At 40.1% G+C, this 24457-nt stretch overlaps 1 protein-coding gene across 1 annotated transcript in view; it reads left to right on the top strand.

Annotated features, from left to right (window-relative positions):
- The window catches only part of dnah7 (dynein, axonemal, heavy chain 7), a 414399-nt gene that overhangs the window by 293430 nt on the left and 96512 nt on the right, over positions 1 to 24457 (top strand). Inside the window, exons 51-53 of the mRNA XM_043692898.1 lie at positions 17965 to 18091; positions 19759 to 19953; positions 23908 to 24000. Coding sequence (XP_043548833.1) covers positions 17965 to 18091; positions 19759 to 19953; positions 23908 to 24000 — 415 coding nt within the window. The remainder of the gene's footprint in view (positions 1 to 17964; positions 18092 to 19758; positions 19954 to 23907; positions 24001 to 24457) is intronic.

Genomic DNA, 24457 nt, shown 5'->3' with positions numbered 1-24457 from the left:
TCACCTGCTCTGCCTTATTTCCCAAGAGTAGGTCAAGTTTTGCACCTTCTCCAGTAGGTACATCCACATACTGAATCAGAAAATTGTCTTGTACACACTTAAGAAATTCCTCTACATCTAAACCTTTAACCCTATGGCAGTCCCAGTCGATGTTTGGAAAGTTAAAATCCCCTTACAGGTAGCTGAGATCTCCTTACAAGTTTGTTTCTCAATTTCCCTCAGACTATTGGGGATATAATACAATTCCAATAAGGTGATCATCCCTTTCTTATTTCTCAGTTCCACCCAAATAACCTCCCTGGATGTATTTCCGGGAATATCCTCCCTCAGCACAGCTGTAATACTATCCCTTATCAAAAATGCCACTACCCCTCCTCTTTTGCCTCCCTTTCTCTCCTTCCTGTAGCATTTGTATCCTGGAACAATAAGCTGCCAGTCCTGCCCATCCCTGAGCCATGTTTCCGTAATTGCTATGATATCCCAGTCCCTTGTTCCTAACCATGCCCTGCGTTCATCTGCCTTCCCTGTTAGGACCCCTGCATTGAAATAGATGCGGTTTAATTTATTAGTCCTACCTTGTCCCTGCCTGCCCTGACTGTTTGACTCACTTCTGCTCTCAGCTGTACCCGTCTCAGATCGATTTCTTTCCTCACTATCTCGCTGGGTCGCACCTCCCCACCTTATTAGTTTAAATCCTCCCAAGCAGTTCTAGCAAATTTCCCTGCCAGTATATTAGTCCCCTCCCAATTTAGGTGTAATCTGTCCTTCTTGTGCAGGTCACTTCCAGCCCAAAAGAGAATCCAATGATCCAAAAATGTGAAACCTTCTCCCATACACCAGCTCCTCAGCCATGCATTCATCTGCTCTATCCTCATATTTCTGCTCTCACTAGCTCGTAGCACTGGGAGTAATCCAGATATTACTACCCTTGAGGACCTCCTTTTTAAATTTCTGCCTAACTCTCTGTAATCTCCCTTCAGAATCTCAACCTTCTCCCTTCCAATGTTTTTGACATAAATATTTATGTTCTGTTTTTATTTTTCTTGCTAGCTTTTTCCTCATACTCCACTTTCTCATTTTTTACTCTTGCTTTGGTTTCTAACAACTTATTTGCAATCTTATTTGCTCCTACTTATCTTTACAGCTCTTTACATCCTTTCTACATTTGGATAACATCCTGATCATCCTTGGCCAGTACATCTTTCTCATAGTCTTTCTTTCTCAAAGGAATTTTTTTTTGGCAGTTATGAAATATCTGTCGCTGTTTCTCCATCTTACAGTTTAATCTATTTTTTCAGTCTGAGACTTTCTTGCCCTCCACTAAATTCCATACCATATCTAGCTCCTGACTGAGTTCCAGTGGGTCAATTGTGGGCAGCCCCTCTTAAAAGGTAAAGGACAACAATCACAGTATGGCTGGGCACACATACAGGCCTCGAGAATTGCAAGGAAGAAAGCTCTACTTAGACAAGGAGTACAGCTGTACTCTCACATGCTGGAATTACCAGAAGTAGTTCATGGTCATGGGGTGAGAATGGAGAAATCCATTCAGGTACTGTGCACTTCTGCATTGAGAAAGCATGGCCAACCTCAAGGGAACTATTTGGGACTTTTGTATATCACACTGTGCAGCATAGTCAATGATACTAGTGATGCAGAAATAGTTTAAATGGATGCCAGTTTTGATCTAGTTTGATCAGGTGATCCCTCCTGCCATCCAGAGTGCTAGCTAAGGGCTGAGGCAGACACTGAAGAGGATAATGATGCCACCTCTCACAGGACACCAGGAACATCATCGGCTTCTTTGGTCCATCTTACTAATTCCTGTGCAGTAATGCTGAGTAATGGAGACTGTGTCCCTAGAATGGCATCTGGGCGGTAGCCTCTGCAGGTCAATAATGAGGATGACTACTTGGTCTATCTCAGCTATAACAGAGGTGAGCCTCTACTTCATCTGAGATCATGGAGGGAGAACTGAAGAGAAGTAGCAGAGAGTTGCAGCCATCTTATTAGGCAATACAATGAGTGGCTGAGTTTGCCTAACATGTATGCCATAATGTGAGATTGACACTTATGTGATTGAACATTAATGGATATTGTTGATAAGAAAGGACTTGTTTTTTGGAGTTATACAGACTTGAGGTTGAGTTCCATGTGATCTGACATCATTTATGGTGTTGTGGACTAGGACAGACCACTCAAAACATTCTTAAGCAGGCAGCCCAGACCATAACTTTGCAATTTGTTTTGGTAAGTGTATTGTGAAAATTATCCGGATTAAGTTAGTGAGGTTGACTACCAGGTTAAAAACAAACAAAAGTTTATTCACAAAATTGCACAATGAAACACAAAGAACAGAATAAAGAACCCCTACAGAACTCAGTCTATCCAAACTAGACTTAATTATGTTGTTCCGAATATACACAACAGCCCCAATAAGCAAACCTCCTTAGAAACCAATATAAGTGAATGGAACAGATGCTTACAGGTTGTAGTTAGATGGTCAGAGAGAGAGAGACAGTTTGTTTCCACACAGCTCACTGTTGAACTCCCAACCAGTTCTGGACTGAACTAAACTACTCAGTGAGAGAGCTGACCACTCCCCTTTCGTTCTACCGATCACTTCTAAAACATGATCACCTTGGCCTGAAGTCTCATCTGTTTACATATAAACAAAAGGCCTCTCAAAATCCTTTTCATCTCGGCACCAAACCAGTCTAATCGGAACCTGGCCAGGTTTATTACCCCTCTGAAAAAAATCAAAGACAGAGTATCCTTGATCCAAGGAACAGCTTTTAGAAATTAAAGGGCTAGCTTTGTGGCAATGGTGCAGGTGCTTTCATGCATGCTAACAGCCATACATAGAGTAAAAGCATAATTCAACTTACTCTGTATTTACTCCCCCAAATTCTTTTACTGTACTCCTCTTTAAGATCATTATTTAACCATGAGTATTTAACTCCTTTTGTTTGACCTTGATCCTTAGTGGCATCTACTTCTTGTACTGCTGGAGATTAAAGTGGTCTAACTTTATATTTTCATAAGGTATATTGATATATTTTATTGCTGCTTTGGAAACTATTTGAAAAGGCCTATATTATGGGTTGTATGACATTCTGCCTTGCAAAACTATCACCAATGTAGAATTTTCCTTGCACAATGTAAACCAATGGTGAGCACAGTGCCATTTTCTCACTATAGTTGCTGTCTCACCAACCTGTTGAGAGGCATTTGATTAATAAACTGGACTCAATCGGAGTTAGCAGTCTGACTCCAGGAACATTGCTTTTTTTTCATGGATTAAAAGCCTGTTTTCATTGTGAAGTTCAGCCTGTCTGGTGTACTACACTGCTGTTTGTAATATGAGGTCATCCTTATTCTGTAAAAACTTTGACAGAGCTTCATCTTGTACTGCCACTACACAGTGCCCCAATTTAACTCTTCTTTAAGATTTCCATATTATCTGTGAAGCAATATACTGTATATTGTTTATGAAGGAGTCAATAGTTTCCTTATCCCTTGCTTGCATAGCTTAAACCTTTCCTAGTCTACAATAGGGTTTCTGTATAAAATTAAAATACAAGTTGAAGGCTTTAATTACAAGACCCTATTTTACAGTTTTTTTCTCCCTGTGTCTGTGTAAGTTTCTTCCGGGACCCTTCGGTTTCCTCCCACAATCCGAAGATGTGCAAGTTAGGTGAATTGGCCACGCTAAATTGCCCATAGTGTTCAGGGATGTGTAGATTAGGTCCATTAGTCAGGGGTAAATGTAGAGTAATGGAGAATGGGTATGGGTGGGATACTCTTCGGAGAGTCAGTGTTTACTTGATGGCCTGAAGGGATTCTAAAATTCTAAGATATTGTCTGGCACAGCTGCTAAAGGGAGGACGAGGCAACCATGGCTGACCAGGAAGTCAGAGACAGTATACAGGCAAAAGAGAAAAGATGCAATGTAGTGAAGATTAGTGGGAAGCCAGAAGTTTGGGAAACCTTTAAAAATCAGCAGGGAATAACTTAAAAAACAGTAAGGAGAATAGGATGAAACATGAGGTAAGCTAGTTAGTAATATAAAAGAAGATTGCAAGACATCTTTTAGGTATGCACATGGGACTGATGGAAAATTAGGCCAGAGAAGTAGTAATGGAAGAACAAAGAAATGGTGAAAGAACAGAATTGGTATTTTGCATCAGTCTTCAGAGTGGAAGACACCAGCAGCATACCAGAACTTCAAGAGAGCCGGGGCAGAGATGAGTATAGTGGCCATCACTAGGGAGAAGGTATTGGGGAAGCTGAAAAGTCTGAAGGTGGAGAAATGATCCAGACCTGATGGAGTACACTCAGAGTTCTAAAAAAGATAACTGAGGAGATTGTGGATCATCTGTGGTAATCTTCCAAGAATCATTGGAGGACTGGAAAGTGTCTAATGTAACATCCCTGCTTAAGAAGGGAAGAAGGCAAGAGGCAGGAAGTTGTTGATAAGACTTAGAGTCCATTATTAAGGGTAGAGTTGTGAAGTACTTGGAGATGGGTAGTAAAATAGTGTTGAGTCAGCATGGCTTCATCAAGGGAGGTCATTCCTGATAAATCTATTAGAATGTTTTGAGGAGATAACAATCAAGTTAGACAAAGGAGAGCTGTTGGATGAGATCTATTTGAATTTCCAGAAGGCCTTTGATGAGGTGCCATACAGGGAGCTGCTAAATAAGAAAAGAGCCCATGGTGTTAGGGGTAAGATACCTGCATGGATAAAGATTTGACTAACTGGCAAAAGGCAGAGAGTAGGAATAAAGTGTCAGGATGTTAGCTGATGACAGTGGTTCCACAGGGTCACTGTTGGGATCACAACTATTCACATTTTCCATTAGTGATCTGGACAATGGAAACAAGGGCATTGTTGCTAAGTTTGTAGCTGACACAAAGATAGGTTGAAGAACAGGTAGTGTTGAGAAGGTGGAGAGACTGCAGAAGGACTTGGAGAGTGAGTGAAGGAATCACAGATGGAATACACTATGGGAAAATGTGAGATTATGCACTTTGGTGGGAAGAATAGAAGCATAGACTGTTTTCTGAATAAAGAAAGGTTTGGAAATCTGAAGCACAAAGCGTCTGAGATGTCTTAGTTAAGGATTCTCTTAAAGTTAACATGCAGGTACAATGGGCAGATAGCAAGGCAAATACAATGTTTGCATTCATTTTGAGTGGGCTAGAATATAAGAGCAGAGATGTCCTGCTGAGACTATATAAGATTCTGGTCAGCTTGCATTTGGACCATTGTGAGTAGTTTTGGCTCCATACATAAGGAAGGATACATTGATGTTGGAAGGAGTCCAGAGGACATTTACAAGAATGATCCCAGCTGGATATAAGAGTCTTGTTATATGAGAAGTGGTTGAGGACTCTTGGTTTGTACTTGGTGGAGTTTAGAATGGTGAGAGGGAATCTGATTGAAACTTACAGAACTGAGAGGCCTAGGTAAGACGTAGAGAAGATGTTTCCACTATAGGAGAGACTAGGTCCAAGGGCACAGCCTCAGAGTGAACAGACAACCCTTTAGAACCAAGGTAAGGAGGAATTTCGTTAGCCAGAGGATGGTTCATTTGTGAAATTCATTGCCAGAAAGGCTGTGGAGGCCAAGTCAATGAGTGTATTTAAGACAGAGATAGGTTATTGATTAGCAAGGGGATCAAAGGTTATAGAGAGAAGGCAGGACAATGGATTTGAACGACATATCGACCACAATCAAATGGCAGAGCAGACTCGATGGGCCAAATAGCCCTAATTCTACTCTTGTATTTTATGGTCTAAGCCCATCACTCATGAGCACCTACCATAGCTGAGCTTCACTTCAGGTGTTTCTCCCACTTCGAGATTTGGATCGCTTAATTGACCTAGTGGTTTACCATCGCTGAGCTTCACTTTGAGCTTTTCTTTCCTGCCTTCGATTCTGTGGGTCTGGTCATTGTTACTGCCATGTAGTAATGTGAGGTCCATGTTCAAATGAGTGAACATTAACAATCTTTATTAAACATAACTGTATGCAAAGAATCGTGATAAAGGACATTTTTAACGGAGCTCTGCAGATGTAGACTCCAGTTCCTTGTCATAAGGTCAAGCAACACAGCAACAAATCCTTCAGTCCAAACAATCCATGCTATCCATCATCCTCATCTAAATTAGCCTCACCTGCCTGCGCTTGGCCCATATCTTTCCAAACATTTCTTATTCATGTACTTATCCAAACATCTTTTAAACATTGTAACTGTATACACACCCACCACTTCCTCTGGAAGTTCATTCTGCTCACTAACCACTGCGTGTGTAAAAATGTTTCCCCTCATGTATTTTTAAAATTTTTCTCCTCTCGCCATAACAGTATGCCCTCTGGTCTTGCAATCTCCAACCCCAGGGAAAAGGCACCCTGCCAGTCACCTGATCTAAACTCCTTATGCTTTTGTAAATCTCTATAAGGTCACTCTTCAACCCTATGCTGCAGTGAAAAAAGTCCCAGCGTATCTAGCCTATCCTTGTAACCCAAATCCTTCATTCCCAGCAACATCCTTGTAAGCCTTTTCTGAACTTTCTCTAGCTGAATACATTATTCTCATAACAGGGCAACCAGAACTGGACATAGCACTCTCCAGAAAAGGCCTCACCAACATCCTGTACAACCTCAACATTATGTCCCAACTCCTATATACAAATGTCCAAGCAATGAAGGCAAGCATGCTAACTACCTTCCTAACTGCCCTGTCTGCATGTGATGCAAGCTTCAAAGAAATATGTACATGAACCCCTTGGTCTCTCTGTTCATTAGGCTGTTACTTTTGGAATGCTGTGCGCAATTCTGGACTCCCTCCTATAAGAAGGATATTGTGAAACTTGAAAGGGTTCAGAAAAGATTTACAAGAATGTTGCTTGGGATGGAGCATTTGAGCTATAGGGAGAGGCTGAATAGTTTGGGGTTTTGGAGTGTCGGATGCTGAGGGGTGACCTTATGAAAGTTTATACAATCATGAGGGGCATAGATTGGGTAAATAGCCAAGGTTGTTTCCCCAGAGTGAGGGAGTTCAAAACTAGATGGCATAGGTTTAGGATAAGAGGTGGAGGATTTAAAAGGGACCTAAAGGGCAACTTTTTCATGCACAGAACAGTGCATGTATGGAATGAGCTGCCAGAGGAAGTGGTGGAGGATGGTACAATTACAACATTTAAAAGGCATCTAGATGGATATATGAATAGGAAGGGTTTGGACGGATATGGGCTAAATACTGACAAATGGGACTAGATTTATTTAGGCTACCTGGTCGGCATGAACAAGTTGGACCAAAGGGTCTGATTCCATGTTGTATATTTCTATGCCTTTATGACTCTATAGCACTATTTGTTTTTATTTGTACAAGCAGCCCTACTTTTAATTGTATAAGTACTGGCGTTGTTTATATTACCACAATACATTATCTTGTATTTATCCAAATTAACTCCATCTGCCACTCCTCAGTCCATTGACCCAATTGATTAAGATCGTGTCTGTGTGGGTTTCCTCCAGGTGCTCCAGTTTCCTCCCACAGTCCAAAAATGTGCAGGTTAGGTGAATTGGCCACGCTAAATTGCCCATAGTGTTAGGTGAAGGGGTAAATGTAGGGGAATGGGTCTGGGTGGGTTGCTTTTTGGAGGGTTGGTGTGGACTTGTTGGGCCGAAGGGCCTGTTTCCACATTGTAAGTAATCTAATCTAATCTAATCTCTTTGTAATTTTACATAACCCTCTTCAATGTCCACTTACCACCAATTTTGGTGTCATCTGCAAACTTACCAACCAAGCCTAAATTCTCATCTAAATCATTTATATAAATGAGAAGCAAAAGTGGACCCAGCACTGAACCCTGTAGAACACTACTGGTAAAGGCTGCCAAACAAAAAACATCCCTCCACCACCACTCTTTGTCTCAATGCCATAAAGCCAATTTTGTATCCAGATGGCAAGCTCACACTGAATCCCATGCGATCTAACTTTACTAATTAGTCTACCATGTGGAACCTTATTCAAAGGCTTTACTAACGTCCAAGTAAACAACACCCATCACTTTGCCCTCATCAATCATCTTGGTTGCTTGCTCAAAAATCTGTCAAAATAGTGAAGATGATTTCCCTTGCACAAAACCATGCTGACTATCCCTAATCAGTCCATGCCTCTTCAAGTGCATGTAAATCCTAGCTTTCACCTCCAACAACTCACCCATCAGAGGTCTATAGTTACCAGGCTTGTCCTTACAACCCCTCCTTAAACAAGGGATAACATTAACCACTCTCTAGTCATCTGGCACCTTACTCTGAAAAATAGATGACACAAATATTTCTGCGAAGGGCCCTGCAATTTCCTCCCTAACTTCCCATAACATCCTGGGATATACTAGATCAGGTCCTAGCGATTTATATTTTCTAAGTCCAGCACTTCCTTTTCTGTGATGTAAACGGTTTTCAAAACATCAGTACTTATTTGTCTGAGTTCTCTAGCCTCCATTTCTTTCTCCATAGTAAATGCGATATATTCATTTAATATCGCCCCCATCTCCTGAGGTTCAATGTAAACATGACCTCTTTGATTTTTAAGGGGCCTAACTCTCTCTCTAGTTGCTCTCATGCTCTTAATGTATTTGTAGAATCTCTTTGGATTATCCTTAACCTTATCTGCCAAAGCTATTTCATATCTATTCTTTGCCCTCCTGATCTCTCTCTTAAGAATGTTCCTGCATACTTTACACTGTTCATTTGAACTAAGGTATCTATACCTAATAGATGATTTTTTATTCTAGATTAGAGCCTCAATATCTTTATTCATCCATTGTTCCTTAATCCTACCAGCTTTACCTTTCACTCTAACACAAACTCACATTATCACACTTTTGAAAGCCTCCCACTTATCAGATGTCCTTTTCCCTGCGAACAGTCTACTTCAATCAGTTTTTGAAAGTTCTTGTCTCATACCATTAAAATTTGCTTTACTTCAAGTAAAATCTTACTTTTATGGAAGCTTTGATAAAAGGCCAGTTAGACTCGAAACATCAGCTCTTTTCTCTCCTTACAGATGCTGCCAGACCTGCTGAGATTTTCCAGCATTTTCTCTTTTGGTTTCAGATTCCAGCATCTGCAGTAATTTGCTATTATCATTTGACAGTAGCCATACTTAGAGTAAAGATATAATTCCCTTACTCTATATTGTAAATGTGAACATTTTCTGTTTTTTGCAACACTATGTAAGTATTGATACATGGCACTAGATGTGGGCGGCACGGTGGCACAGTGGTTAGCACTGCTGCCTCGCAGCGCCAGAGACCCGGGTTCAATTCCCGACTCAGGCGACTGACTGTGTGGAGTTTGCACGTTCTCCCCGTGTCTGCGTGGGTTTCCTCCGGGTGCTCCGGTTTCCTCCCACAGTCACAAAAATCTAATCTAATCTAATCTAATGTAAATTTCCATTCACTGTTGAGATGGGAAGAGAGGGATGAAGTAGTGAAGTGGATAAAACGTCTTTGAATGGTACAGTAAAACCTCTGAACAGATGTGCATCCTCAACTGGTGGTAAGAGTGGATCTATTTAGAACAAAGAACAAAGGGTATTACAGCACAGGAAAAGGTCCGTCAGTTCTCCAAGCCTGTGCTGATCCAAATCCTCTATCTAAACCTGTTGCCTATTTTTTAAGGATCTGTATCCCTCTGCTCCCCACCCAATTCATGTATCTGTCTACATTTTAAATGACGTTATCATGCCTGCCTCTACCACTTCCACTGGCAACATGTTCTAGGCACTCACCATCCTCTGCATAAAGAACTTTCCACACATATCTCCCTTAAACGTTTCCCTCTCACCTTGAATTCATTACCTCTAGTAATTGAGTCCCCCACTCTTGGAAAAAGCTTCTTGCTATCCACTCTGTCTATACCTCTCATGATTTCGTAGACCTCAATCAGGTCCTCCCTCAACCTCTGTCTTTCTAATGAAAATAATCCTAATCTACCCCACCTCTCTTCGTAGCTAGCACTCTCCATACACGGCAACATCGTTCATTGGCCAGAGTATTGAGTACAGGAGTTGGAAGGTCATGTTGCGACTGTACAGGACATTGGTTAGGCCACTGTTGGAATATTGTGTGCAATCCTGGTCTCCTTCCTATCGGAGAGATGTTGTGAAACTTGAAAAGGTTCAGGAAAGATTTACAAGGATGTTGCCAGGGTTGGAGGATTTGAACTATAGGGAGTGGCTGAACAGGCTGGGGCTGTTTTCCCTGGAGCGTCGGAGGCTGAGGGGAGACCTTATAGAGGTTTACAAAATTATGAGGGGCATGGATAGGATAAATAGACAAAGTCTTTTCCCTGGGGTCGGGGAGTCCAGAACTAGAGGGCATAGGTTTAGGGTGAGAGGGGAAAGATATAAAAGAGACCTAAGAGGCAACTTTTTCATGCAGAAGCTGGTACGTGTATGGAATGAGCTGTCAGAGGATGTGGTGGAAGCTGGTACAATTGCAACATTGAAGAGGCATTTGGGTATATGAATAGGAAGGGTTTGGAGGGATATGGGCTGAGTGCTGACAGGTGGGACTAGATTGGGTTGGGATATCTGGTCGGCATGGACAGGTTGGACTAAAGGGTCTGTTTCCATGCTGTACATCTCTATGACTCTATGACAGAAACCTTCACTATCTGCTACTCAACCAATCTTAGTGTCATCTGCAAACTTGCTAATCAGCCAGCTATACCTTCCTCCAGATCATTTATATATATCACAAACAACAGTGGTCCCAGTACAGATCCCTGTGGAACACCACTGATCACAGTTCTCCATTTTGAGAAACTCCCTTCCACTATTGCTCTCTATATTCTGCTGACGAGCCAGTTCTCTATCCAATTAACTATTACACCCTGGACCCCATGTGATTTCACTTTCTCCATCAGCCTATCATGGGGAACCTTATCAAATGCCTTACTGAAGTCCATGTGTATGACATCTACAACCATTCCCTCATCAATCAAATTTGTCAATTCTTCAAAGAATTCTATTAAGTTGGTAAGACATAACCTCCCCTGCACAATACCTGGCCTATCACTGATAAGCCCATTTTCTTCCAAATGTAAATAGATCCTATCTCTCAGGATCTTCTCTAGCAGCTTCCCTATCACTGAGGTCAGGCTCACTAGTCTATAATTACCTGGATCATCCCTGCTACCCTTCTTAAACAAAGGCACAACATTAACAATTCTCCAGTCCTCTGCGACCTCACCCGTGTCCCCATGCTGCAAAGATATCTGTTAAGGCCCCATCTATTTCCTCTGTCATGTCCCTCAGTAACCCGGGATAGATCCCATCCGGATCTGGGGACTTGTCCAGCTTAATGCCTTTTAGAATACCCAACAATTCCTCCCTCCTAATACCAACTTGACCTAGAGTAATCAAACATCTATCCCTAATTTCAACATATATCATGTCCCTCCGCACAGTGAATACCATGCAAAGTATTCATTAAGAATCTCACCCATTTTCTCTGACTCCACACATAACTTTCCTCCTTTGTCCTTGACTGAGCCAACCTTTGCTGTAGTTACTTTCTTGCTCCTTATATACGAATAAAAGAGTTTGGGATTTTCCTTAACCCTGTTTGCTAAAGATATTTCCTGACCCTTTTTAGCCCTGTTAATTCCTAATTTCAGGTTCATCCTACTTTCCCAATATTCTTAGTCTGTTTTCAATCGCTTAGACCTTATGTATGCTTCCTTTTTCCTCTTAGCTGGTCTCACAATTTCACCTGTCATCCATGGTTCTCTAATCTTGCCATTTCTATCCCTCATTTTCACAGGGATATCTCTGTCCTGCACTGTAATCAGAGTAGAATAGTGTGATGCTGGAAAGGTAGACCCGGTCAGGCAACATTTGAGGAGCATAGGTTCTTCACCACATTTTTCGATGAAGGGCTAATGCTCGAAACGTCGATTCTTCTGCTCCTCAGGTGCTGCCTAACTGGCTGTGCCTTTCCAGCACCACACTCTTTGTCTCTGATCTCCAGCATCTTCAGTGCTCACTTTCTCCCTACACTCTAATCAACCTCTTTATAAAAGCCTCCCACATATCAAATGTAGATTTACCTTCAAAAACTACTCCCAATTCACATTCCCCAGCTCCTGCTGAATTTAGCTATAATTGGCATTCCCCCAATTTAGCACTCTTCCTTTATGACCACTCTCATCTTTGTCCATGAGTATTCTAAAACTTATGGAATTGTGATCACTATTCCCAAAGTAATCCCCTACTTAACCTTTAGCCACCAGGCCAGGCTCATTCCCCAACACCAAGTCCAGTATGGCCCCTTCCCAGGTTGGACTATTTACATATCGCTCTATAAAAACTTCCTGAATGTTCCTTACAAATTCTGCTCCATCTAGACCTCTAACACTAAGTGAATCCCAGTCGATGTTGGGAAAATTAAAATCTCCCATCACCACTCCCACCTTGTTACTCCTATATCTTTCCATAATCTGTTTACATATTTGTACCTCTATCTCATGCTCACTGTTGGGAGACTTGTAGTATAGCCCCAACATTGTTACTGCACCCGTCCTTTTTCTGAGCTCTGCCCATATTGCCTCACTGTTGAGTCCTGCATTGTGCCCTTCTTCAGCACAGCTGTGATATCCTCTCTGACCAGTAATGCAACTCCTCCATCCCTTTTACCTCCCTCTCTATCGGACCTGAAGCATCTATTTCCTGGGATATTTAGTTGCCAATTATGCCCTTCCCTCAACCAAGTCTCAGTAATAGCAATAACATCATACTCCCAGGTACTAATCCAAGCCCTAAGTTCATTTGCCTTACCTACTACTTTTCTTTCATTAAAACAAATGCACCTCAGACCATCTAACCCTTTATGTTCATCATCTGCTCCCTGCCTACTCTTCCCCTTAGTCACGCTGACTGCATTATCTAGTTCCTTACAGGCTTTAGTTACTACCTCTTCACTGGCTACTAACCTCCTCATTTGGTTCTCATCCCCCTGCCATATTAGTTTAAACATTCCCAACTACATTAGCAAAAGCACCTCCGAGGACATTGGTTCTAGTCTGGCCCAGGTATAGACTGTCCAATTTGTAATAGTCCCATCTCCCCCAGAACCGGACCCAATATCCCAAAAATCTGAACCACTCCCTCCTGCATCATCCCTCAAGCCAGGCATTCATCCTGCCTATTCTTTCATTTCTACTCTGACGGAAATAACTAAAGTTCCATTATCCATTTGACAAATCCCTCCAATAATTTCTGGGTCCTCACCCTTTCGTCTTTTCCTTGACGTATATGAGCATTACCATTTTGGTTTTTGATCTTCCATGTATTTTTAGAAAGGCTACACCTCCATATATCTTTATGGAGATATGTGCATTTATAGGCTGAAGTTAGTGGGTTCTCAAGGAGTGGGTTCGGAGAGAGTGCCCTTAGTTTAATGAGGCATATCTGACACCTTGCTACTGCTAGGGCATTTTGGCAGCTGTGGAATAAATCTTAAGCTTATGCTTCACTAAAGAAGCTCTTGTCTAGAGAAAGAGGAAGGCTTATGTGAGGATGAGGCATGAAGGCTCAGTTAGGGGACTTGAACTTTATAAGTTAGCTGGAAAAGATCTAAAGAGAGGGTTAAGAAGAGCCAGGAGGGGGCATGAGAAGTTGTTGGAGGATAGGAACAAGGAAAACACTAAGGCCTTCTATAGGTATATCAGAAATAAAAGAATGACTAGTGTAAGATTAGGGCCACTCAAATTTAGTATTGGAAAGTTGTGTGGAATCTGAGGACATGGGGAAGCACTTCATGAATACTATTCATCTTTATTTACATTGGAAAAGGGCAATGTTATTGAGAATATGGAGACACAGGCTACAAGATTGGATGGGATTGATATTGACAAAGAGGAGATTTTACCAATTTTGGAAGATTTGAAAATAGCTAAGACCCTGGGGCCAGATGGGATTTATCTTTGATACTCTGGGAAGCCAGGGAGGAGATTGCAGAGCCTTTGGCTTAGATCTGTAAGTCATCATTGTCAACAGGAGTAGTGCCAGAAGACTGGAGGATAGCAAATGTTGTTCCCCTGTTTAAGAAGGGGAGTCGGGACAATCCTGGTAATTATATGCCTGTGTGCTTTACTTCGGTTGTGGGTAGGGTGTTGGGAAAGATTATAAGAGGTACAATTTATAATCAGCTGGAAAGGAATAATTTGATTAGGAATAGTCAACACGGTTTTGTGAAGGGTAAATCGTGACCCACGAACCTTACTGAGTTCCTTGAGAAGGTGACAAAACAGGTGGATGAAGGCAAGTCTGTTGCTGTGGTTTATATGGACTTCAGTAAGGCTTTTGATAAGGTTCCACATGGTAGACTATTGCAGAAAATAAGGAGTTTCGGGATTAAAGGGGATTTAGCAATTTGGATCAGAAATTGGCTAGCTGAAAGAAGACAGAGGCTTAGTGGTTGATGGTAAATGTTCAGCCTGGAACTCAGTTACCAGTGGTGTGCTGCAAAGATCTGGTTTGGGGCCACTGCTGTTTGTCATTTTTGTAATTGACCAGGAGGCGAGTGTAGAAGGATGCGTTAGTAAATTTGCAAATGACATTAAGATAGACAAAGTTGCGGATAGTGTTGAAAGATGTTATGGGTTACAGAGAGACATAGATGAGATGCAGAGCTGGGCTGAGAAGTGGCAAATGGAGTTTAATGTGGAAAAGCGTGAGGTAGTTCACTTTGGCAGAAGTAACAGGAATGCAGAGTACTGGGCTAATGGTAAAATTCTTGGCACTGTAGATGTACAGAGAGATCTCGGTGTCCAGGTGCATAAATGCCTAAAAGTTGCCACCAAGATTGATAGAGTTGTTAAGAAGGCATATGGTGTGTTGGCATCTATTGGTAGGAAGATTGGGTTTTGGAGCCACAAGGTCATGTTTCAGCTGTACAAGAGACTGGTAAGGCTGCACCTAGAGTATTGCGTGCAGTTCTGGTCGCCACATTATAGGAAGGATGTGGAAGTTTTGGAAAGGGTTCAGAGGAGATTTACAAAGATGTTGCCTGGTATGGATGGAAAGTCTTATGAGGAAAGGCTGTGGTAATTGATGCTGTTTTCATTGGAGAGAAGAAGGTTGAGAGGTGACTTAATTGAGATGTATAAGATAATCAAAGGATTAGATAGGGTGGACAATGAGAGCCTTTTTCCTCAGATGATGAAGGCTAACACGAGGGGACATAGCTTTAAATTGAGGGGTGATAGATTTAGGAGGAATATTAGGGGTAGTTTCTTAATTCAGAGTGTAGTAGGAGCGTGGAACAGTCTGCTTACAACAGTAGTAGACTCGCTGATGTTAAGGGCATTTAAACGGGCATTGGATGTACATATGGATAATAATGGAATGAGGTAGGTTAAATGGTCATCAGATTAATGGTGACGCAACATCGAGGGCCAAAGGGCCTGTACTGTGCTGTAAAGTTCTATGTTCTCTGTTCTAAATGTAGGTGGCTCCTTTTACATTCATTCATGGTAGGTGAGCTGGCTGGGTCAGCACTTATTGCCCATCTCTAGTTGCTCTTGAGAAGCTGGTGTGGTGAGCTGCCTTTTTGTACATTGCAGTCCATTTGGTGTAGGTAAACCCATAATGCCTTTGGGGAAGGAATTGACCCAATGACACTGAAGGAACACTGATAGATTTCCAAATCAGGATGGCGATTGCATTGGGGTGGAATATGAAGGTCATGGTCTTCCCATGTAGTCCTTCTAGATGGCAGTAGTCATAGATTTGGAAGGTGCTGTCAAAGGAGTCTTGGTGGATTCCTATCATGCACCCTGGAGATGTTACACACTTCAGCAATTGAGCATTGTGGGTGGAGAGTGTATGTTCCAATCTCGTTATAAAATCATTAATTCACTTTTTAAAATAAAGAACTATTCCAAAAAACAGTCAGTCAAAAACGCTATGGAGAAACATGAGCCATAATGGTAGCTCATTACCTGTTCGATGGTCAGTAAGGACTTCCTGAAATGAGAACGATTTCGAAGCTCCTTGGATGCTGCCTAAATGCTGAGCTCTTCCAGCACCACTAATCCAGAATCTGGTTTCCAGCATCTGCTGTCATTGTTTTTACTTCCTGAAATGGCTAAGGTGGTGTTGCCCCAAGCTTTCCAGCTTCTGAAGGGTCCTCTGTTGTCCTGATAAAGTTCTGCCATAGGGTCTCATTACCATTCAGTGTTAGAGAATAAATAACAAGTAGAAATTGACTTGCATAGAAATAGTTAGCAATTATGTAGGATTTAGGGTGACGGTTTTAGCAAGTGAGAGAAATTTCTATATTTGCTTTCTGTGTGATGCCATCATCAACTAGTATGCAGTAACATCACAAAAATATAATTAGTTTAATACATTATTGGACTCCTTGCGAGTTTTTCACTGGCCTAAACACGTTTCTGAAATTGTCAGCACAGCAACTTCTGTTTAAAAAATAAAGCTATCACATACAACTAGGCAGAAGTTTAAAACATATCTTAATCTTTATCCTGTGAAATAACCATTAATTGGTAACTTATATTTTCAAATAAAAATATTCTCTCTAAAATGACATCTGAATTTTGCAAGGGAAATAAGGGAAGCGATATGTCTTGTCATGAAATTAGTCATTGCCCACAATGAAAATGAAAAATGTCCTGTCTTGAATATAAACACAAATTTGAAATAAATTGCAGAGGAACATTATTTGATAGATTTCTAAGATTTAAAACAAAATCAAGTTCTAGCAGTAGACCTTTCTCTATTATAAAATTAGCTTGCAAACTCTGAACATCTTTGAAAGATTTGCTGCATTTTATATGAACTGACAAGCAGACTTGTGTGATACTTCACCCGGGTAAGGTGCTGGAAATTGAGCCCTGCTATTACTGGACTTGTCAAAAAAGCTAAAGTTGTCAAAATAAAGTGACAAAATTCCTGAATATATCTAACTTCCAGACCTAGGTTGATAGCATGGGCTATGTTTGTACTTAGTAAGATTTGCTGTTTATTTCAAGTGATTAGATTCCAGCTACAGATAAACAGTGATAAACCATCAGCATATAACTCTATAAATTAAAAACTTTTATCACCCTATAAACACTTCCTTACCCGCATTCAGACAGACAAACAAATGAATAGGAAAAAATAGGATCTGGGCACGCAAAAAGTGGGAGACTGGAGTGGTTTCTACTAACGGATCAAGGAAATGATCCTTGTACTGGTCAGAATGTTGCTTTTTTATTGTCTTTCTTTGGATGTTTCCACTGGTTTTCAAGAGACACAGGTGGCTGATTAGTTTATAAAAGGTGTCTGACTTAGCAGTTAAGTGTCACAGTTTACAAAACTGCTGAAGTAAAGATGAACTAGTTTTCTTCAGATTTAAAATGGCTTTTTACTGCAGAGGGCAGAGCTTCTGTGCTGTTGGGATCAAAACATTTCTCTACCTCATTCCACCTCCTAGTTGTTCAGTTACCTGAGAACTAATCACAAGGTCATTGGCAGGCAAAAGGCTTTTGTCATCAATAATTAATCAGTTGTCCATTGACCATTCAATGTCTTGTTACCGTCCAGCTGCATCTGGATACAGAACCCTTTGGTTTCAATTTGTTTGCAATCACTTCAATTACTGCTTTTTCAACAGCTATTTACACACTGCTTGCCTTAAGTGTCAGGCCAGTTGCTTTTCACAACATGCGTCATTCTTTAAACAATAGTTCTTTTACAATTCAACCCACAATTTTAAAAGAACACTAAAATAAAAAGGCAATCTTTATACATGATGGAAATTTTTGATTTTTCATATGACATTAAGCAGATAACCTATGAAAATAACACTAGCTTGTTTATAGTTGCATTTTTAAATATATCTTTTAATCTTTAATTTATTTTTCAACATTTGCAGGTTGATGATTCTACAAAAGTATTTTACTTATTCATTGTATGTGAATGTGTGCCGATCACTCTTTGAAAAGGACAAGCTGCTGTTTTCATTTTGCTTGACAATAAATCTACTAAGGCATGAAGGACTGGTCAGTTTCTTACTTTTGTATAGTCCCTGTTATATAAGAAAATTATATTTAGGAACACAGGGAAAATTATGGATTATGGCAATAATGTAAATGTTTTCTTTTAATCAGTATTCCTGTAAGACATTATTATAACTTATGTACAGTTATTTTTTAAAAAGTTTATTTTGCTATAGTCTTACAGAAGCTTTTATTCCTCCCTAGAATATGGCATTGCTTTTGTAAATCATTTAGCTTGTAGCAAATTCCACTTTTTGGCCTGAGTTGAAAAGTAATAAATGAAATCTGTTTAAAGGGGGAATCACCGTGAACTTCCATAATAAGAACAAACATGAGTGAAGGTAGCTAAAAACATAAAGTTTGAAATTTTGTGGAATTTTTCAGTGTAATTACAGTTCAACAGCGTTGCCCAAGATAAGTAGGCATATATTAGGTAAATGAAAATTATGATTATACTGGAATTTTCTGGAACATTTACTCTGATTCTGTGATTTATCTGCTGAAACTCTCAGTCATTTGTTCACATAGCTGCAACCTCATGCAAAAGTTCAGTGCATGTCAGTTTCGTGCATTTATGTCAATAATGTGATAATATTGATGTTTGCTAATTCGAGGAATTCCTAGTAAAAGTTTTAGCTGACTAGATTAGACCATATTGAATTTTTGATATTGAAAGTGAAACAATCTTTCCTCCATTTTAAAAGAAAGTGTGCTGTCGGAATGGCATCTCATAAATTAAATATAAAACCCTAATTTTGATTCCTTCATTATGTGTGATCTATCATTTGTATGTTGCACATTTGCCACTTTTGACACACTGAAACTGTCATTAAAGCTCAGTAACATTGACATTAGTGATCAGGGAAGCCTGCTATGAATCTTTCAGAATGTAACGACTTGTACACCAAACTACATCATGCTTTGAGACACACGTAGATAAACATGGCAGTCCCAAGTAATCTATCATAATTCAATGTGGGTTACAATGCAAAGGAGCACACACACAATGCCAGGTTCATTACATTTCTGATTTTTTTTCTGAAACAGGCTGCCATATTATATTATATTTTTATCCCTGGAGTGCCTGAATTGTGCAGGGATGAGATAAATGACTTGTTGTCCCTTGACAACAATACAGTACCCCATATTAAACCTTTGCCCTATTTGATGCCATTTCCTTCCATCCATTCCCTCGATACCTCATTGCCTATCAAGAATAACATCCAGTTCATGATTGGCAGCCAGTAGCCAGTTGACACTCAACATTGTTCATGATGAATCTGGAATGGGTGTAATGCAGTGGCCTTGAACCATTAGAAAATAAATTCACTTGGATTTCATATGATCAACTTAAGTGTCATCAGGCACACACTACACCTTGATTCTATTGTAATAAGCCCTGCATGACATTTTAATTGAACAAGCCCAGTACAAAATTAAAATAGTGCAATTCATTATGTTATTAATAACTTACTGATGATGTTTATTAGTTTATAAGCACAAATAGACATTTAACATTCCAAAGTAAAGGAAATCCAGACTTCCAATGACAAGGTTTAAATCTTATTAAAAGTTCAAACTGAAGCAATGTTTTCCCTTGAGTTGTGCTTATTTATCATTTATTAATTAGATTATATAGATAATCTGATTTTTAATGCTTTTCCTTTCAGATTGATGATGAGGAATGGACATTTTTGCTGACTGGTGGAATTGGCTTAGATAACCCTTATGAGAAACCATGTGACTGGCTTCCGACAAAAGCTTGGGACGAGTTTTGCCGTCTTGATGAGATTAAAGCATTTGCAGGCATCCGGAAGGAATTTGTGCTTCTGTTAGATGGATGGAAATCTGTATATGACAGCTTGGTAGGTTGGGAATTTGTGGCAAGAAAAATGAGATTTTTCAAATTTAATACATTCCCTTTCAAGGTTATTTAATCAGAATATTGATTATTTAGCTTGTACAGAGTGATGGAGTTACTCATGCTGAAATGTTGGTACTTGTCAAAGTATAGAGGATATACAAAACAACTGACTGCAATTTTTTCTTACAAATGACAGCTCCTTAATGCACTGTGCAACATTACTTACCATCAGGCATTTAGTTCAAAACATGACACAAACCTTTGAGTAGCACAGTTGTTTTGTGAAAAATGACAAAGCATTCAGGCTGTACAATCTTAGGCTTGATATTTAACTTGTCAAATAATATGAAACATGCACATGATTACAGACTGCCACAGTACAGGTATATGAATTGTGTAACTATTAAAAGTCTCTCAGGGGCTGTCCATTAGTTGTTCCTAATTCATATATGCTTGAAGTTGTTTCAAATGGGTGCAAAATAAACACGTCTTTCCTTTTGTATTTACAATGCTGATCTCTTCTTTTCATAAACTTAGTTAGATTTTGTATAAGAGTGGTTTGCAACCTTGCTGTATTGTTGCTTTGTCCATCACGTATTTAGTCAAACTTTTATGTACCTGGCTAAATAAGTACATAAAATTTACTTAACCAACTGAGTTTTTTCATGTTTTCAGCATCTGCAGTGATTAGTTATTGTAGACAGATTCTTATCCTTATTTTTGTAAGGGTGATTTAATCTCAGAAATTTCTAATTGATATGAATATTAACATACTAAAACCAGGAAACTGTATCTGAGCAAGAATAACAGGCAATGCTGAATGCATTTAACAGGTTAGGCAACATTAGTCTGAATCTGATCTAAATTTTAGATACCTGTTTCAGTCTGGAATATAATTCCTATTTGCCTGCATGCCCTAGCATTAATTGAGAGTCTGATAAATTGCCAGTTTTAGATAGGTTCCATAAACTGTATAATAGCTTCGTTTGATGTTGCTCAAAGTTTTCAGTAAATTGTCTCTAATTTAATCGTCTGAATGTGTCAGTTAGCAGTGAAGGAAGGTTTTTATTATGCATTGTTGTGTAAGACAATTTATTGGCTCTGCATTGCAATTCATGGTGTTTAGAAATACTACTCCACACACAATGTCCATCACAGGGATTGTGAAATGTGTGAGCAAGCAACAGCTCATCTCTTCAACAAATTCAACTGAAGAATCCTCACTGAGGCAGGAAGAGTGCAAAATCAATCTGCATGACATTTATATTTTCTAGTCATGTTGCACAGGTCTGCCTGCAGATAAGTATTCAGGAGGCCCTGGTAGCTGCTTCCCATATAGCCCACAAGGTCAACTTGCATGGCGTACACAGGTGCATTCTATCCTTGTGCTAGAATTTGCTGAACATACATGATCATGACATCACAAATACCAGCAGCTGACGCAACATCAGGATTTCAAAATTGGTCACCAAATGCATTGCTGGCTGGCCAGCATTTATTGCCCATCCCTCGTCCTTGAGAAGGTGTAGTGAACTGCTGCTTTGAACCGCTGTAGTCCACATGCTGTAGGTTGATCCACAATGTCTTCAGGAAGGGAATTCCAGGCTTTTGATCTGGTGACACTGAAGGAACAGCGATATATTTCCAAGTCAGGATGGTGAGTGTCTGGGAGGGAACTTGCATCTTGTAGATAGTACACACTGCTACCATATTGCTGCTGCTGAACATTGGTGGTGGAGGGATTAGATGCTTGTGGATGAGGTGCCAATCAAGTGGACTGCTTTTTCCAGGATGGTGTCAAGCTTCTTGAAGGTTGCTGGAACTGGACCCATCCAGGTTAGCTGCTCATTACAGTATTCCTAGCCTCTGACCTGCTCCTGTTCCCATTTAGTTTATGCAGTAATGACATTCAAGGATCTTGACAGCAGGGGATTCAGTAATTGTGAGAGAATTGAATGTCAATAGGTGGTGGTTATATAGTCTCCTGTTGGGACTGGTCAGTGCCAAGCATTTGTGTGGCATGAATGTTACTTATCACTTGTCAGCTCAAACCTGGATATTGTCCAGATCTTTTTGCATTTGAATATGTTCTGCTTCAATACCTGAGGAGTCATGAACAGTGCTGAATATTATGCAATCATCATCAGCAAACATCCCCACTTCTGACCTTATGATGGATGGCAAGTCATTGATGAGGGGGTTGAAGATGATTGGGCCTAAGACAATACCCTGAGGAACTCCTGCAGAGATGTTCTGGAGCAAAGATGACTGACCTCCAACAACCACAGTGGAGAGTTTGGCTCCTGATATCCATTGATTCCAGTTTTGCTAGGACTCTTTGATGCCACACTTAGTCAGATGCACTTTGATGTCAAGGGATGTTACTCTTTTCTCATCTCTGGAATTCAGCTCTTTTGTCCATGTTTGAACCAAGGCTGTAATGATATCAGGAGCTGGGTGGCCCTGGCGGAACCCAAACTGGATATCACTGCACAGGTTTTTGCTGAGCAGGTGCTGCTTGATCGCACTGTTGATGACACCTTCCATCCCTTTATTGATTTCCCTTTATTGACTCCTGAAATAACAAGAGCTAAGAAGAATGATGTGCCCTATAATAGGCTACTTCAAGCTACTCAGTATATTGCAGGTGAGGTGCTATTAGCTTGTTTTCTGGTGAAGTTTACGGACTGGTGTGTTTAATTGCTGAAGCAATTCGGACATTTTTGCTGACTGCATAAAAGCAGAAAATTACTTTGTGTATGTATGAGGAAAGTAGTTGCAGTATGAGATAAGCAGCATGTTGAAAGGAGGCATAGAGAGAAGTCTCCCTGAGGAGGAGAGTGAATGAGGGCTATCCATTGAAGCCACTAACTAGAAAGTGTTTTCCAGAAGCACGACTCTTAATCTGTGATAAACTGGAAGTAGAGGCTCAGGAGGCTTTGCTTCTAAGAGGTACTGATATAGTTGGATCACTGTGACATGCTGTCTAAGTCAGGTGGAGGATAGCCTCTCTGTGATTGCAAAGATCGCCCTCACTCCTTTTCCTAAGCTATAGGATCCTTCAAAGTAAAAGCTGATGACATTGAAAATATGCTGCAGTTTACCATCCACAGATGTATTGGAGAGGTGACAAGGGATGTCAACAATAGGAGGTGAACTTCATCTTCTTATTCCTGAGGAGGAAAGACTGGGTTTAAATAACTAAGTGCATTCTCTGGGATGGTGGACTTCTGGAACACACATGTAAACCTCTATCCACCACCATGACAACTTTAACCAGAAGGGATCTCTCTAAATGTATAGCTAATGTACAAGGGTTTCCATGTTTGTGATTTCTCCTTAATCTTGCAATTATGAGAGTGTATCATCACCTTTGGAATCCAAAGTTTCACTTCAGGAGGAGAAAGAAGAAGAGGAGATGGAAGCCAATGCTGAAAGTGTTTTCCTACGAAGAAAATTTTCAGAATGGACCAAATGAGGGGCATTGAAGGGGAATGATATAATAAACACTGTCTTTGAGAGACAAGACAACTTATGCACTCATTGTACGGAATACATAATTTCTTTGACGCAATCCAGAAGAGGGGTGGTGGGACTAATTGGTGTGTATTTGCAAAATAACACGTTCAAGAATTTTCAGGAGGCAAGGAAGATTGAAGATCAAGGTAGAAACTTGCAAGGTCAGGTTAATAGTGGAACAACGAGTTTGTTTGGGATAAAGTAGTGTCCAGGGAGAAAAAAACCATACTGAGGAATAGCTGAGATGGGGGAACATTGATGTTTTAGTTGGAATAAGGATATCAAATATATTTATTGAAATCAGTGGTTTCAAATTTAATGTGGTTAAAAATCTAACCTTTTACAGTTCTTAGTACAAAGTATTATCTGTACTATCATTTTTAAAATATTTTGTATGTATTTTCCAATAATTTTTCAATTTTCCTGCTGTTTTCAGGAGCCATACCGAGAGGTATTTCCTGGCCGATGGGCCGAAGGTCTTAGAAGCTTCCAGAAGATGCTTGTAATTCGCTGCCTGAGGCCTGACAAGGTTTAAATGTCAATTTTCTTCACAGCTTAAACCATGTAGTTAACATCTACAACTTATTAACAGAAGCGTATAGTCTTGAAATGACTTAGAAGACATAAAAACGAGAAGTAAAATAGACTTTAGACACAATAAACAAAGAGATATCAACAATATTTTTAGGTAAAGACAAAATAACCTCATTTTTATAAACAGGATTTTTAACTTTATTATTGATGAAAATGTATCACGAGATAAACATTTGCTAATTGTTGCATATTTTTAAAAAGCCAGTTCTAGAATAAGTTCATTTTGTGCACATGATGAAGTGGTCTTTCTGTATTAGTGGTGCTGGAAGAGCACAGCAGTTCAAGCAGCATCCGAGGAGCAGTAAAATCGACGTTTCAGGCAAAAGCCCTTCATCAGGAATAAAGGCAGAGAGCCTGAAGGGTGGAGAGATAAGTGAGAGGAGGATGGGGGG

The sequence above is a fragment of the Chiloscyllium plagiosum genome, chromosome 7, assembly GCF_004010195.1.
Source record: "Chiloscyllium plagiosum isolate BGI_BamShark_2017 chromosome 7, ASM401019v2, whole genome shotgun sequence".
NCBI lineage: Eukaryota > Metazoa > Chordata > Chondrichthyes > Orectolobiformes > Hemiscylliidae > Chiloscyllium > Chiloscyllium plagiosum.
The sequence above is the reverse complement of the archived record's forward strand: the minus strand, read 5'-3'. Positions and strand labels throughout refer to the sequence as shown.